Source organism: Python bivittatus, unplaced genomic scaffold, assembly GCF_059951505.1.
Source record: "Python bivittatus isolate LINGU-HERP-01145 unplaced genomic scaffold, Pbiv_v1 ctg000340_np1212, whole genome shotgun sequence".
NCBI lineage: Eukaryota > Metazoa > Chordata > Lepidosauria > Squamata > Pythonidae > Python > Python bivittatus.
The window spans coordinates 30,050,099-30,065,510 of NW_028277056.1; the positions used below are offsets into that span (position 1 = coordinate 30,050,099).

The following is a 15,412-nucleotide window of genomic DNA, read 5'->3' on the forward strand; positions in this document are numbered from 1 at the left end:
CCCGAGGCCACTCGTGCTGTTCTCCAAACAGCATGCTTCATTAAAAAGCAAGGACTACCTGTACCTGACTCAAATTTAGTGGCTGAGTTCACATGTTACACTAAAACGTGATCTATTTTGACATTGTATGTTGAACATGTTATGACATGGTGTTTGTGTGATGCTAATATATAATGTGGTGGTCTTGTTTGTGATTTTGCAATCAGTGTGGAACTGGACATGGTTTATAAATCTAAGTTTCTTCTTCATAGGTTGATGCACCTGAACAAAACTCTATTAGAAACTTTTACAGGTAGTCCTCACTTAATGACAGTAATTGGGACCAAAATTTCCTTCACTAAGTGATGTGGTTGTAAAGCATGATGTCCCATGACCGTGCCACTTAGCAACAGCAGTTCTGGCAGTCCCAGGTTCCTGTCATTAATCAAGGGCTGCACGGGTCATTAAGTGAGGAATTCGTGTGATCACAGCTTCCAACATCTTCCTGCCAGCTTCCCCATTGTCTTTGCTTGTGGGCAGCTGATAGGGAAGGTCACAAATCATGATCACGTGACCACAGGATGCTGCGTCAGTCGGAAATCAGGGCCAGTTGCCGAGCATCTGGATCACGATCACATGACCACGGGGGCACTGTGATGGCTGGAACTTCAAGGACTGTTTGTAGGTACCACTCATTCAGCACTGACATAAATTCAAGCAGTCTCTGAACGAGTGGACATTAGGCAAGGATTACATGTAGAGCTGTGGAAAATTTTAAACATAAAACTTCCAAGCATGTGCCTATATGTGCTTCCTACCTGTCCTGTCACTTTCAGTTTGATTGTGCAGTAGCAGCAGTAGCAATAGCAATAGCCACTGTCTTCCTCATGGTGTGTGGGGTTTCTTTGTTGTTGTTTTTTGGTGAGAATGTGAATTTTCTGATTTATGGCTTCATCTTCCCTTATTTTACAAAAGTATTTTTATTACATCTCCATATTGTTTTTTCTTCCCCTTCTCTGCCCTTTCTTTTGGAATACTTATAAACATGGTATCAAAGATAACTTTAGGAAATTTGCAAAATGCTGTATTAAGTGGCTTTTTATGGATGGTCATTTCCTATAATTAGTGTGCTTGGGAGCTATAATGGATAAATGCTCATACTGTCAGCAGTTCTCAAAACCCTCATAGGAACTAATTTTTCAGTTTCCTGCTTGGTAGTGCTCAGCCGAGCACTTCATCTTCCTTGGAAGATGAGCATGTCAATAAATACTCAGAAACTAAGGAACTGAGCCCTGGGACCAGCAGAGAAAGGACAGATGTAGGCCCTGCTACTCCCTAGCCTGCTAGAGGGAATTGTGACTTGGAAATTGAGGTAAGGCTCTCCAGCTTTCAGGAATGTTGGTGGCAATGTGTGGAGAGTCAAAAAGTGACAAGGGGATGGCTACTTGCAGGGGAAACCTTCTAATGGGAACTGAAACTTTGCACAATCTAACCCCAATAAATCAGGTTTGCTCAGTTTTAATTTTGCCTAAGTGGATATTAAAGGTCCCCTCAGAAGGCAAAAATCTCAGCTGGAATAACTTTGGTGACAGCCTACCTTGAAATCACACTTTGTGCTTTTTATTTGGATTCCTGACTCCATTTAGACTTGACAGATGCAACTGATTCCCTATAGAAATCAGCCACACTTGGACTGCTTGTTGGAGTTTTGACCCTTAGACTGTCTCAGGCACTGCTGATGCCTGACCCCCTTGCAATCCAGAGAAAAGGCTAAAGCACGATTTATGACTTTTCAAGTACAACCATACTTAGATTTTTGGATTTACAACTAAGTTGTTTTCTTTATGCCAGTGACTAGCTGGTCTGTGAAAATGCTTTTCTTTGATGGAGCTATGCAAGCTGGGTTTTTCTCAGTCTCCTTCAGTCTGTTACACTTGATCCCATTTACCTTAGTACCAAAGTCACTTAAAAAGGTCTCTTGAAATATAAAGGTTATAGTTGCTCTTATGACTTCCATTGTTCCAGAACAAACTCCTTTGACGCTGGAGGGAAGTATAGCCTATCTTCATTTAAAAAAAAAAAAAAAAGCAAAGGGCAAATTAGCCATTCTTTGAAGTACTGCCATTGTGAACAGTCACCTGTCGCCAAGTGCCTTCAAGTCTATAGCCTCTCAGTTGGAACAGCTTAGGAATCAAGCAATAGAGACAGCCTATATCATCTGTTACCCCTTTAGCTGATCCATTTATCAGAGTCACAACTGCAGTGTTGCAATCAGAAGGGAGATTTTAAATCAGCACCAGACCTGATAGGCTCATTTTATGCTTGAAATTGTTTGCATCACTATAATCACCACTGTCCTGACTCTCCAATTCAGAGTTTAGCATTTTCCTTTGATTTCAGAACTTTATATGGGCTACCACCAGAGCTTCCTTGCTGCTTTTGAGGCATTGCCACAGAATGGAGTGTCGGTACTCCAGATCAAGGCACTACCCTATTCCTATCTTCAGCAGCAAGAAAAATAAAAATTGAAATCAAAGGTATTCTTTTTTACATAATGGACCTTCCTTAGCCTTCAATTTGCATTCTCATCTTAGTGCCTGGGAGAACATTGCCAGGTTTCTGACTGTTTACTATCATTAACCTAAGATATTTCATAAAATGTCATGCACATTCACTTCTAGGACTTCTTTGGTCTTCCCTGTTACTCTGCACTGAGGTAGTACAGCTCCTGTAAAAAGAAGGAGCTGAACCAGTTCCCCAATAGGTCCTCCATCCTGTGTCTTTTATTCCAGGTACTTCCTAGTCAAAAAGAAATGTTAGGGTATTCGCCTAGTTCTAGACCCATAAAGCTTGCATTCCTGTATAAGAACAAAGGTATTATGTATGGTTAGATTTGTCAACATTTTGCCATTATCTCACAGAAGGGACTGGTTTAGAGCAATTATCTTTCTGATGCTTATTTTCATGCATCCAATCATGAAATTGTGATTAATGGCCAGGCTTATCAGTAATGTGCTTTTCCCTTTGGCATGTCCAACATATACCCAGTTTCTTCACAATATGCATGTCACTGTAGTGGCCAGTTTGTCTTTGGCAAATTCATATCTATCTCTGGGAGAAGAACTGTACAGCAGGTAGTGCAAGGCCTTCCTTCCTTCCTTTTTCTTTTCTTTTCCTCTGGGACTTGGAGGCAGCTGAGTTAGAATTAGCTGGACCAAGCCTGTGCTTCAGCTACAAAAAGAAGTATTTGGAGGCGACACTGTATTAGAGAGGACAAAAGACAGTGCTGCAAGCAAAAGTTGCAGGTGAGAGCTGAGCAAAAGACAATTATGACAATGACTTGGGGATCATTGGGGCTAGAGCTAGCATGCAGAAATGCAGTGCAGAGGTGGGGAAGAAGTAGGTTCAGGAGCGTGCACAGCCACAAACTGAGCAGAGAACCCATGCCCAGCAGCTATGTCAACTTCTACAACTCCATCCACAGCCAGCCAGCACTTTCCCCCTTTTAGCCAGAAACTGAGAGACATCAACGTCTAGTGGCTGTATAAGCCAGAGGCAACAGACACTTGCTGAAAAAGCCTAGAAAATGTCAGCCAGCCACCAAGGCAGCCAAAGCTGGGGTGTTTAAAGGATGGTTAGATCTCAGGCTGAGAAGAAGAGAGACTTAGTTTCTCTGCACTCCCAAGTGGCCAAGCACAGGGCTCCCTAAGCCCTGATAATTAACACAGGTGTGGGCAATTTAAGCCTGCCTGTAAAGGGGGGAAGGAGGAGAAGAAGCTTATGGAAAATATGAATAGGAAATAAGATGCATAGGAGATAAGATTTAGAGAGAGATGAGGTTTAGAAAATAAGCCGATATCCTCAATTATGTATGAAAAGACATCATTTTTGTACAGTAAATACTTCCCTGCAATAAAGGGAGACAAACCTTCCTTTGTCAGTATTATGCATCACTTTCCCCCAAAGAATCTGTCACTTTACCCATATAGACAAGATTAATTTATTGTGGCACAGTTCTATAAACACCCCTGAGCCATGAAAACAACCATTCATCGTTTTTCAAGCAGCTTCAGCTCTGAAAGCGTCAACTTGAAAAAGTCACACTTGGATCAAACACAATCTATTCTTTTTTATCGGAGAAGTCCTGGATTGTATCTGAAATGGGACATTTCTGCCTAGTGACAAAATGTTCTACCTGTCCAGATTGGCTGCTGGCACTCAGTCTAAAGACCACAGCTTCTTGTACAGCAGTTATTGGATTTGCTACATTGACGTCAGATGCAAGATCCCACATGCCTATTTTCCAGAGATGGCTCCTTTCTACCCACACATCTTCAGCAGTTGGTGGGAACTTGTGAGGGCCAACAATTCCTAAGGCAGAGATGTCAGTTATGTCAGTAACCAACAAATGCTTGGCTTCAAGGCCACAAATAACATTCAGGCCAAGAATCTGGAAAGGTGGGAAGAAACAACAGGCCTAAACTGTCATGGGTGACAAAAAGAACTGCACTTTCATCTGATGGCAGTCATCTGTTCAATATGGCTTTGTTATAGCTTGCAGGAAGGTGCTTACCTAGTCACACTATGTCATGTGTTTGAGAGATTTCTGCTGAATTCATGCTTAGGAGCCAAGTTATGGCATGTGAAGTCAGGGGATTGAAATTTATTGCTGAGTCCTGGTTTGGGGAGCCTGACAGAACCTGCAAAATCTATTTCAAAGGTTTCCTTTCACACACAAACTTTGCACACCTACTATCACTTCCTTGATGATTGGAATGCCATTCAACATTTCAGATTAATGGTTCTTGATTTCTTTTTGGAATGCATTAATCATATCAACATTCTAGAGGACTTAGCATTTGTTAAGTCTGTCAGAACTTTCAAATCAATACTAAATAATTGAATTGTCCAACAGTATGGTAGCATTTTGCATGATCAAGCAAAGACGGACACATTCTTGGTGATTCATAAATTTAAACCTGTACTTGTAAAACCAGTATATGTACCACCAAATAACTCCCCATTTCCAAAAATGGACAACAATATTGCAGACTCTCTTGAGTTGCACCTCTACAATGTCCCATAAGTAGATGGTGCTCCCCACAGTAATTTGGTCCCTATTCATGCAGTGGGGTTCCTTGACAATAGAACTTTATGCATCATAGGAGAATGGGTAGTAGTCATGTCTTTTTCAACAGAGCTGGGAAATGTCTTCCTCCTTTTCTGGATCAAACCCTTTATGCTTCCCTCCATTCCCATTCCTAAGCAGGATACTTTATGGTTAGTATTACTGTGCTGTACCTGAGTACTGTATCCAAATCCCCCTTGATTGGGGAATCAAGCCTGTTTTTGATCAACCATGATGGCCTAAAATGGCTGATAGCCTACTTGCCTTCTATTTCACCAACTTCTACTTTCTTGGAATTGAGGTCAGATACTTCAACCAGACCTATTTTCAGCTTCTCTAAAGAAGAAATAGATGCTAATACCAGGCAAGCTGTACACATGCTGTAAGGTGAAACAGAACAGATACTCTGTTATCATTTTTAACCAGGATGTGAACCCTATTACCTGTCCTCTTTCACTACTATTGGAATGTGTGTTAGCCTTAGTCCTTCTCTTAGTTGTGAATGAGTTTGGCTGCTGCTTTGGAATTGCATGTGCATGTTACTGTGTTTTCTCTTGTCCCTATATAAAATGCTTCCTTAAGAAGCTTTTGAACTTGTGGCACCCAGTGAAATTGTTACTGCCCTAACCCCAGCGCTTGTTCTTCTTTGTCCAACAAGGCTATTAACCCTGTAGCTACTATAGACCTCTATTTATTGTTTTTTTAAAGTTAGCTTTTTGGTTATCACTTCAGCCCTTGGGGGTGGTGATCTCTGTCCTTATGCCTAACTTTCCTTTCCTGTTACTACATAAAGACAAGAGAGGTTTTGCACAAAATAATTACATTTTTCTAAAAATTGTGATGGCATTTCACCTCAGTCTGTCTTTAGTATTGCCTACATTTTGCTACATCACTGTAGCATTGTTTCCATGATTTGGATATTCGTAAATGTCATGGCCATCCTCTTGGAGAGAAAACAACTATTCTCCAAACGAAGGGACTTCCAATCAGAGATTTGCAAGTTGGATCTCTGCCTTGATGCACTTTGCCTATTTCATTGTCAGTTAAGGATCCTCCATCAGAACATTTACAGTTACAACATTTGTTAACAACATTGTTTGGCCAGCAGCATTTCCAGCTTCTGAGATACCTGAGAGATTAGAACAACTTGTTAAATCCTTTAAAACTAAAAAAATCTATTAGTTTTTATATATGTTATCAATACATTAATTTGATATGCAGATGTTAAGAAATGAGTGGAATAAAGAACTAAAGGTTCCTATATTGTCTAGAAAATGAGAGAGTGTTTTAACTTCCGTAGCAAGAGTGTCAATGGATCTTAAATTATGACTTATGCAACAAAAATAATATTTAGAATTTATTGGACTCCATTACATTTATATAGAAAAGGATTGTCAAAAACAGCATTTTGTTGGAGATGTAATAAGGATAATACTTCTTTAAAACATATGTTTCTACAATGTCTTATACTTACCAAGTTTTGGGATAAAGTAGTGGACTATATAAATATGATTGTGTGACAAAAGCTAAAATTTTCAGAGGATAATATTCTTTTGAACTATATACATAGTACATGGACTTGACAACCAGACAATGTAAATGGATTCTCCATGCTCTTACTATGACCAAAAGACTGATATTGCAGCATTGGAAAGATAAATGTATGGCCCCATTTATTCATTGGTTGAAGACCTGACTGCACTTGTCCTTATGAGCAGATTGCCTATAGACACAGACTTTGTGTGGACAAGTATAATGAAATATGGGACTCATCCATACAAAATACGGTAGGATAAAAAAAAACACGATGGTCATATGAATGTATTAGAAACATATACATACTTGAATAATATTTGCATTATATATAGAATTGTCGTTTACAGTTATAATGACATATTAACATGTTTTTTCTTTGTTGTTTTTTTCACTTTTTTGTTAAAACACTTTTTATGTGCTTTTTTTTTTCTTCTCTTTTTAACAATGTATCTCCATCATTATTATCTTTGTGGTTTGGTCTTTTGTTTCTTTTTTTGTTATTAATTAAATAAATATTGAAAAAAAGGATCCTCCATCACAGGTCAGGTCCTGCTCTGCAGTCTCCTCAATGATCTTTTTGATGGCTGTAGTTTTGCATGATTTATGCAAAGCTCATATACTTGGTCATAGTCTTCTATGTTGCAATGTAGCATTGCAGTTAAATATCAGAGCTGTGAAGGAATACATTTGGGAAAAGTGTGTCATTTTCTGACTTCATGTAATAGGGTATCTGCCCCTACCTGCTATTCAACCGTGGATGTGATGCACAGAGAGTACAAGAACAAGAGCAGTTGCTGTGGTTCTTCAAGTGGTCACTCTATACTTATACAACCTTGCCTCAATCCCAACAGATGCCTCCATTCTGAGGTATTCTCAGAGATTGCTGAGGCAGCCTTGGGAAGTGTGGGACAATTGGACAAGTAGGAATTTTGCCCATAAACATGTGTACTAACAGTGTGCTTCTTGCCAAAAAGTCCTCCTTGGCTCTTAAAAGTTCTGATGTGGCTCTGGTGTAGACCATCACCCATATGTGCAGCTTAGCATGATATGTGAATCCATCCAATATAATAAACTTTTAAAAAATCTATTTTTCCCAGACTATTATGAATCAAAATTATAAGTTCGGCAGTGTTCAGGTAGAACTTGTAAAGGGGTTCATTGTCAGCCAGTCCTTCCTGTTCACTGTTTTTTCCTGAGCAAACTTAGGTATGGACAGAATGGAAGCTTGCTAGAACCAAATTATGATTCTATCAACATGTCATGTACTCTAAAATTACCTTGTACTGTTTTGGTTTCTTTTGCAGATCCAATACTTTTTCAGTATCTTAGACAACTAACAGAACATTGTGGAGCAAAACTGCTTAGAAAGAACAAACTGCAGAATGGGAAATGTATGTTTATCCATTTATTGTCCAGTGTTTAACCTGAATGAAATACAAGGCCAACAAGAGCACTGAACTTCTGGCTATTACATATATTAGAACATAGAGTTTTGCACTTTAGACAACATTTAACACCAATTGATGGGGTAACTGCATTGCTTCTCAAAGTTCAAAATAAAGATTTATTTTCAGACATGTGGCTTTGGTTTATTTTTATACATTACACCTTTTTCTTGCAGAAAAAAAATTGTACAACTGCATAAATATAAAATTCTTCCACCATGAAAATGGTTAAAACATTCAATAAAGACAGCACCACAGCATGTGATGCTTCTCACAGGAAAAGAAGAAAATATACAAAGCAAAATAATTATTTCTATCACTGATGAGAGTAGTAGGCTGACATAGGTCTCTCACACAATCTCAAAACATAGTAGAATGAAGGGAAAAGAAAAAGACACCAATTGCTACAAAGCACAGTACGTGATCACCTACTCTCCATAGCTTTGTTTCAAAGTTAAAGTAATTTTTCCCTGCCACCACACTAAGTTTAGTAGACTACTGAGGGATGGGGGTTGGGGTAGGCTTCATGGAGTGCTATTGAATAATCACAGATGGGCCTTTACCTTTTGAAAACAAAATGAAAAAACTAAAAAGTACTGTGCCAGTTTTAATCCCACTGAGTATTTACACCTTGTACAGCAAATCTGTGCTCACGGAAAGTAGAAAACAGGTACAATAATACATGGCTTGAAAAATGACCAGAGTAATGCACCTAAAGTACTGTACACTAAATAAAATTCACATGGCAGCAATACTTAGGGGGCAGAAACACTGCTTACTACAAGTCAGTTATGGAATCATAATTTACAGTAGAAATGGGCATGTCCCAAGGCTCAATTAATTCTGTTTTTCATCATTTACAGTAGAATAAATATCTTTGTCACTATTGCTACACTTTTAGGTTTACATTCTAATCTATTTAAATGCAGAAAGCTAGTGTAAAGCATATAGGTTATGTGTAGGTCCCATATGTATGAGTTTTGTTCAAGACTAGTAGTTTTTTGTCTCTCTTTATACTTTTTAAATGGCTAAGAGGAAAAAAGAAGAACCAAACTCTGCTTGTGATCAGCTGCTTTTTATCTCAATTTTCATATCAAAACGTCCCTGGAAACGATCTTTGTCACTGTAGCCAATATTTTGACCATAGGCCTTGCACTCGATACGCAGCTCCATATCAGTAGTCAGGTTGGTGAATTGTACTGCTACAAGGGGTTGAAGGTATTCCTTCTGAACAATCCTGCCATAATATGGGTAGTATTGTAGAGGAAAGCCACCAAAACCACCAAAGCCGTAGTATTCCACAGGGCCAATTTTGTTAATTTCATCTGTTTTCTGAAGAAACATAGGAAGCATACTTTAAAAAAAACAACATTCTTGTCCTGTATGCCACCTTGAATTGTTTTCTATTATAGTGAACATCAAAAAGTTACTCCAGTTATGCATCTTTCCAATATTCTTTAGTGAGTTCAGACAATGAAAATAGTCATGTCTCCATCAACTGTAATTGCCTTAGATTATGGTTATATAAGTATCAAATAGCTAAAAATTTTACATCCTTATCACACGTTGCAATAATGTGAGTGATGCAAAAAGGTGAAAAACATCTCCTCTCCCTCCCTTCTTCAAACCCCACATACCAAATTGAATGCCTGCCTGCAATCAACATATGGAGAACTTTTTGTGCCATTAGAGTCCCTGTTGTTCCAGATTTTTTAGACTAACGAGCATAAATCCAGAACCACAGTCAGTGTAGAACTTAATACAGCAACTTCCCACTGCAACATAGCTTGTCTCCTGTAAGACCATTAAACCTAGAATGTATATTCATAAAATATAACATTAGTTTTTGATTGTGCAGATACAGCCCTATCAACATATATTCCCTAGCCACCCACAATCTGATTCCTTCTAGAATTGTTGGACTTGAACTCCAAGGGGCAAATCTAGCTAGGAAATGAAATTCAAAGTATCTGAAGGAAGGGACAGTTTATGCAGAAACTGAATTGAACACTCTGGCTATCCATAGAACCAGAAGTAAGAGCCTGCTCCTTCTCCATTCAGTGAATGTGAATTTGTTATTAGAATGTAGCTTAATTTCAAAAGGAATTTGAAGAACTATGCAGAATTTCAAAATCTAGCAGTCATTAACTAAATGAAATTTCCAGCTTAACAGGCAACATGTTTCTAAAAACCATGTTCTAGGATAAACAATGGGGGAGGGCTGTTGCTTTTACTCCCATCTGTAACTTTCAACTTCAAAAGTGTTCAAAACATTCTGCACACTGCTACTAAAACAGATGAACCTGTAATGTAAGCATAAGAAGAAACTGCTAGATAGATCAAAGCCTTAGCCATCATTCTGCTTCCCAGTGGCTAGTCATAAGCTTATAGGAAACCCACAAGTACATCATGCTGGCAACAGCTGTCTCTTGCTATTGTTCCCTAGAGTTTTCATTGGCAAGGTAAAATCTAATGCTGGAAGTTGTAGATAACCATTCTGATAGTAGCCACTGATAGTTCTATTTTTCATTAATGTAAAGCTTTTTAATTTAGATTTGTCACAGAGACACTGATGGCCAGTGATGGAGCTTCAGTTGGGTTAGCATTCTAACCTTACAAAAGGAATTCATAACTAATAAGGCTGAGTTCTTTGGTTTCACTCTCCAAAAGGAGTTTTGGAGCACAAAGAAGCAAAAATCTGGCACCTGTTTGCAACATCTTAAAGCAGTTGTGCCTTCTCCCAAGGTAGCACAGCTCTTTTAAGATATTGTAGAGAGGTATTACTTTTGCTCTCCTATGTATTTTGAAAGATCTTTTTGGGATCAAACCTGAGCATTGCAAGTCCCTGATAAATAGTATTCACAAAAAGATCATGCTTTTTGGTAGATGTTTCCATGGTTGCCTTGTGAATTCTCTAGGCCACCCAACAGTCTGTAATCTCCTCCTTTCACCACTTTTCTCCATTCTTTTCTGCATGTTGGAGATTGTCAGACTGTTTAATCATTTCTTTTTGAGTCTTTTTGGTCATGGGAGTGAAGAAGTGATATATCTTGGTTTAAAAGTTGTTGCCACTTCTAATACCATTCCTCTATTTAGGAAAACAAATTAAAATTTTCTCCATAGATTCTTCTTGAAGAAAAACAATGCCTTTTTTTATTTTGGTGCAAAGTGACATTACTTTGTAACTCCAAAAGCAAACAACAGAAGATAGTCAGTTGAGAGTTACCCTTATGCAGAATGAAGAGGAGAGCCCTCAAATATTTCTGCACAGCAACTTCCATTCATTTCAGTAGGATTTGAGTAGAGATTATTTTTCCAATTTGCAATTCCTCTCTGGTGTGCACCAAAAGCCTTTATGGAGGATTTTACTTTTATTTTATGCTAGTTCTTTTACCAGGATAACTTTGCATTAAACCAAGATGCAGTCAATCAATAAAGACGATATCATCTTTAAATAAGATTGCATCAACCAAACTATTAAAAGGCTGAGATAAAGAAGATATCCAGTTTCAGAAAGGTAGCAAAATAGATGTCATACAAGTAGTCCTCGCTTAACGACCTAAATTGGGACCAGAATGTCTGTCACTAAGCAAAGCAGTTTTTAGGTGAAACATCACGTGACCACACCGCTTAGTGATGGCCATTCCAGTAGTCCAGATTGTGGTCATTAGGTGAGGACCTCACTGTCATTAGGTAACCTTGCTTCAACTCCCCCCACCCACCTATCCCCTCCCCAGCTCTGTCCTTTTGGCCACCCTGCACTCCGCCACTGCCTCCTACCCCTGCTGCCCCCCACCACCCCCAACTGACCTTCACCATCTTCTTCCTCCCACTGCTGACAAGGTGCACTGACAAGGCAGTGGGAGGAAGAAGATGGAGAAGGTCAACTGGGGGCAGTAGGGGTAGGCAGTGGTGGTAGAGTGCAAGGCAGCCAAAAGGACAGAGAAGTGGGGAAGATAGGTGGGTGGGTGTGTTGAAGCGCACACTGCGGTTGTAAATGCAGGCAGGCTGCCAAGCCCCCAAAATTTGATCATGTGACTTCAGGGGCACTACAACGGCCATAACTTCAAGGACCAGTTGTTACTACCATTTGTTCAGCGCTGTTATAACTTCAAATGGTTGTTGAATGAATGGTTGTTAAGCAAGGACTACCTGTATACCTTCCTAGAGACAATATTTCTCGTATCTGATGCCACTACAGAAAATGTCTTTTTATGGCTTCTGTGCCTTAGATGATGCATGCATCCAGAGGAGAACCTCCTAGAACCAGTCAACATGGTAGCCTCCAGTTGTGTTGGATTGCAGCTCTTATATGACAATTACCATAATGCCTACGAAGGTGAAATGTGAAGTTCTTTCTTACCTCAGTTCCAACTCAAAAAGGGTTCCAAAGTTAAGAATACGTACATGACATGGGCTAAGGCACAAGTCAGGAGCTATCACAGTCTTTTAAGCACTAATAGCAGATGGGATCCCAATGCCTGATCCTAGCTAGTAGTAGTATATTGAACTAACAGTTCCAAGACAGTCTTTAAGACAGATCCTACAGACAACACATTCGAGTAACAGGATTAATTGTTTTACCTTAGCAGTGCAATAAATGGGAATGACATTCTGATTATATTTTGCCTTCAGCTCAGGTGGGAGGGAGTCATTTAGTGGAAGCTGAGGAAAGAAACACATTTCAAAAAGATTTCAACAAACTTCCAAACTGCTGCTAATAAATAACTCCTATTTCCAATATGTTTGTTTCCCATATATTATATTCTCTAATAGCAGTTGGTTAACTAACTGCCTATCAGTTTGGAAGTGAAGCAGAGCAGCCTTGAAAAGGAAAGAAAAGAAAAGAAAAAAAGAATATCTATATGAGGCTGAAGAAAGAAAGGTATATAGGGATAGGTGTGTCTGTGTGTATATACATATATTTTACAAATGAATATATCACACATACACACATGTGATCTGTGAAGGCAAGAAAAAAAATATTAGTGTAATTCATTAATGAAATTGTGAACTTACATTCAGCAAAACTACAACTTCTGCATTTGCTGCTCCCTAATCACTGCTATTTTGTGGACAAACCTGATGTTCTCTGTTGTTCTGTGTGGGCAGCTCTCACTTCTATCTGAGAGAAGTTGCGTAGGGAGCTAAGAGGGCATTTGAAGAAATCAGAAATCAAGTGTTCAAGACTAAGGGTGGTTTTAGCTGAAAGGCTCCCAGCAGTTGGGCAGCGTTGGTCTTCAGGGTTTAATGACCATGGTCTAGACAACAGATTTCCTAATGTTTCACCAGTAACTGTCATCTGCTACATAGACCACCTTGCCTCTGAAGACACCAGCCACAGTTGCCAGCGAAACATTAGGAAATCTGTTGTCTAAACCACAGTCACTAAACCTTGAAGCCCAGTATTGCCCAACAAATACTAGCTGTGAAAGCCAAGACGAGTATATTTTACAGTTACACCCCTTCCTCAGTCAGGAGGCCCTCTGCACAGTCACTCATGCCCTGGTCACCTCCTGGTTGGATTACAGTAACACACTCTACATGGGGCTACCCTCGAAGAGTATCCAGAAGCTACAGCTGGTGCAGAATGTGGTGGCACAGACAATTCTGAATGCCCCTAGGAGGGCACATATAACACCGCTGTTACGCGAGCTGCATTGGTTGCCAGTCTGCTTCTGGGTCCAATTCAAGGTATTGGTCATCACCTTTAAAGCCCTTCATGGCACAGGACCAGGTTATCTGAGGAGCCGTCTCGCCCCGGTTACTTCAGCCTGCCCCACTCGGTCCAGCAGAAGGGGCATGTTGCAGACCTCACCGGTCAAGAAATTTCGACTGGTGGGGTCTAAGCAGAGGGCCTTTTCTGCTGTGGCCCCCACCCTATGGAACAATCTGCCTCCCGAGGTCCAGTGTGCCCCCACTCTCATGGCCTTCAGGAAAGGAGTGAAATTCTGGCTGTGCCAGAAAGCCTGGGGGCCGGATGGGGACTCGCACCAGTGGAGGTGGCTTGTGAGGTGATTGACCTTGCCGCCCCCATCATCTTGAATGTTTTAATATTTATGTACAGTCTGTTATCAATATTTGATTTTTAATGGATTAATTTATTTTAACTATTTATGGGGGATTTTTAATTGTTGATGGGGTTTCTGATTTTAACTGTGAGCTGCCCAGAGTCACCCATTGGGGGGAGATGGGCCGCATACAAATATAATAATAATAATAATAATAATAATAATAATAATAATAATAATAATACTCCCAGCAGCATTAATTAAACCTCATTATATGCAACATATTTCTCCAACTTAACAGGGTTTTTTTTTAAGAATTAAAAATATGATAAGCAGCAGTTGAAATATTTAAAAGCATTACAGGTAGAAGCAGACCTCCAGAACTGGTTTAAAATTCAGAGGACAAGACAGAGCAATGAGATAAAAATGCCTCATCAGGAAGCACCATTGGAGGGAAGGGTTCAGTTGGGAAAAGAGGGAAATAGAGAAACCCAGAGCTGGAGTTGCTAAATATTTTCAATATCTTATTTCTGCCTCTTTCCTATTCTGGATTACAATTTTCATCACCCCATGCAGAACATTCCGGTAGGAGATGATAAAAATAATAGTCCAGGGCTAAGTCTGGATACAACCCAGTGTCTTACATGGCCTTAGGATGAAATAAATCATTCCTCCCTTCTCAGAATATGCTGATTTTGTTTTAACTGAGTATCAGAATATTTGGTTGTATTAGAGCACATATTAAAATTTGTAGAAATGTTTTAAAGATTCAAACAAGAATATGGGTGCAGTTATTTCCAGAGGTATTTCACTGCTTTTTTGGATTTAGAATGATCACTGAAAATACCGTATACAATCACCACCATTTCATTTGTCAAGATTTCTACGTTCTTCCAGGACTGTATTATCACTTCACTGGATGACCAGTAGATGAACAGTTCTCCATTGAGAGATAGAAAGAAGCAAGCTTCTCCAAGCTGAGACAAACACCATTTTGCACTTTTGGGTGATCTCTGGTGAGGGTGGGATCAGGGTTCTGCATCCATCCTTGCCCTACTTGACCTCTTGGCAGCTTTTGATACCATCAACCGTGGTATCCTTCTGGATTGGCTCAGAAGATTGCGAGTAGATGGCATGGTGCTTTGCTGTTTACCTCCTTTCTCCGGGGCAGTTTCTAGTTGGTGGTAGTTGGGGAGGAACGATCCTGCCCTGAGCCCCTACTATGTGGGGTGCCACAGGATTTGGTACTCTCCCCTCTCCTATTTAACATCTACACGAGGCCGCTAGCTGAGCTCATCCATCGCTATGGGGTG

The 15,412-nt window shown here is 39.7% G+C and overlaps 2 protein-coding genes across 4 annotated transcripts in view; one reads left to right on the forward strand and one right to left on the reverse strand.

The window, feature by feature from the left end:
- The window catches only part of NME7 (NME/NM23 family member 7), an 89,919-nt gene extending 81,699 nt beyond the window's left edge, over positions 1 to 8,220 (forward strand). For all 3 annotated transcript variants that reach the window (XM_088140775.1, XM_088140774.1, XM_007429124.3), the window contains one exon: positions 7,948 to 8,220. In XM_088140775.1, the coding sequence (XP_087996901.1) occupies positions 7,948 to 7,980 (33 nt within the window). In that variant the 3' untranslated portion in view covers positions 7,981 to 8,220. The remainder of the gene's footprint in view (positions 1 to 7,947) is intronic.
- Positions 8,034 to 15,412, reverse strand: part of ATP1B1 (ATPase Na+/K+ transporting subunit beta 1) — a 28,749-nt gene continuing 21,370 nt past the window's right edge. Inside the window, exons 5-6 of the mRNA XM_015888234.3 lie at positions 12,673 to 12,753; positions 8,034 to 9,420 (exon numbers count right to left, since the gene is read on the reverse strand). Coding sequence (XP_015743720.1) covers positions 9,154 to 9,420; positions 12,673 to 12,753 — 348 coding nt within the window. The 3' untranslated portion in view covers positions 8,034 to 9,153. The remainder of the gene's footprint in view (positions 9,421 to 12,672; positions 12,754 to 15,412) is intronic.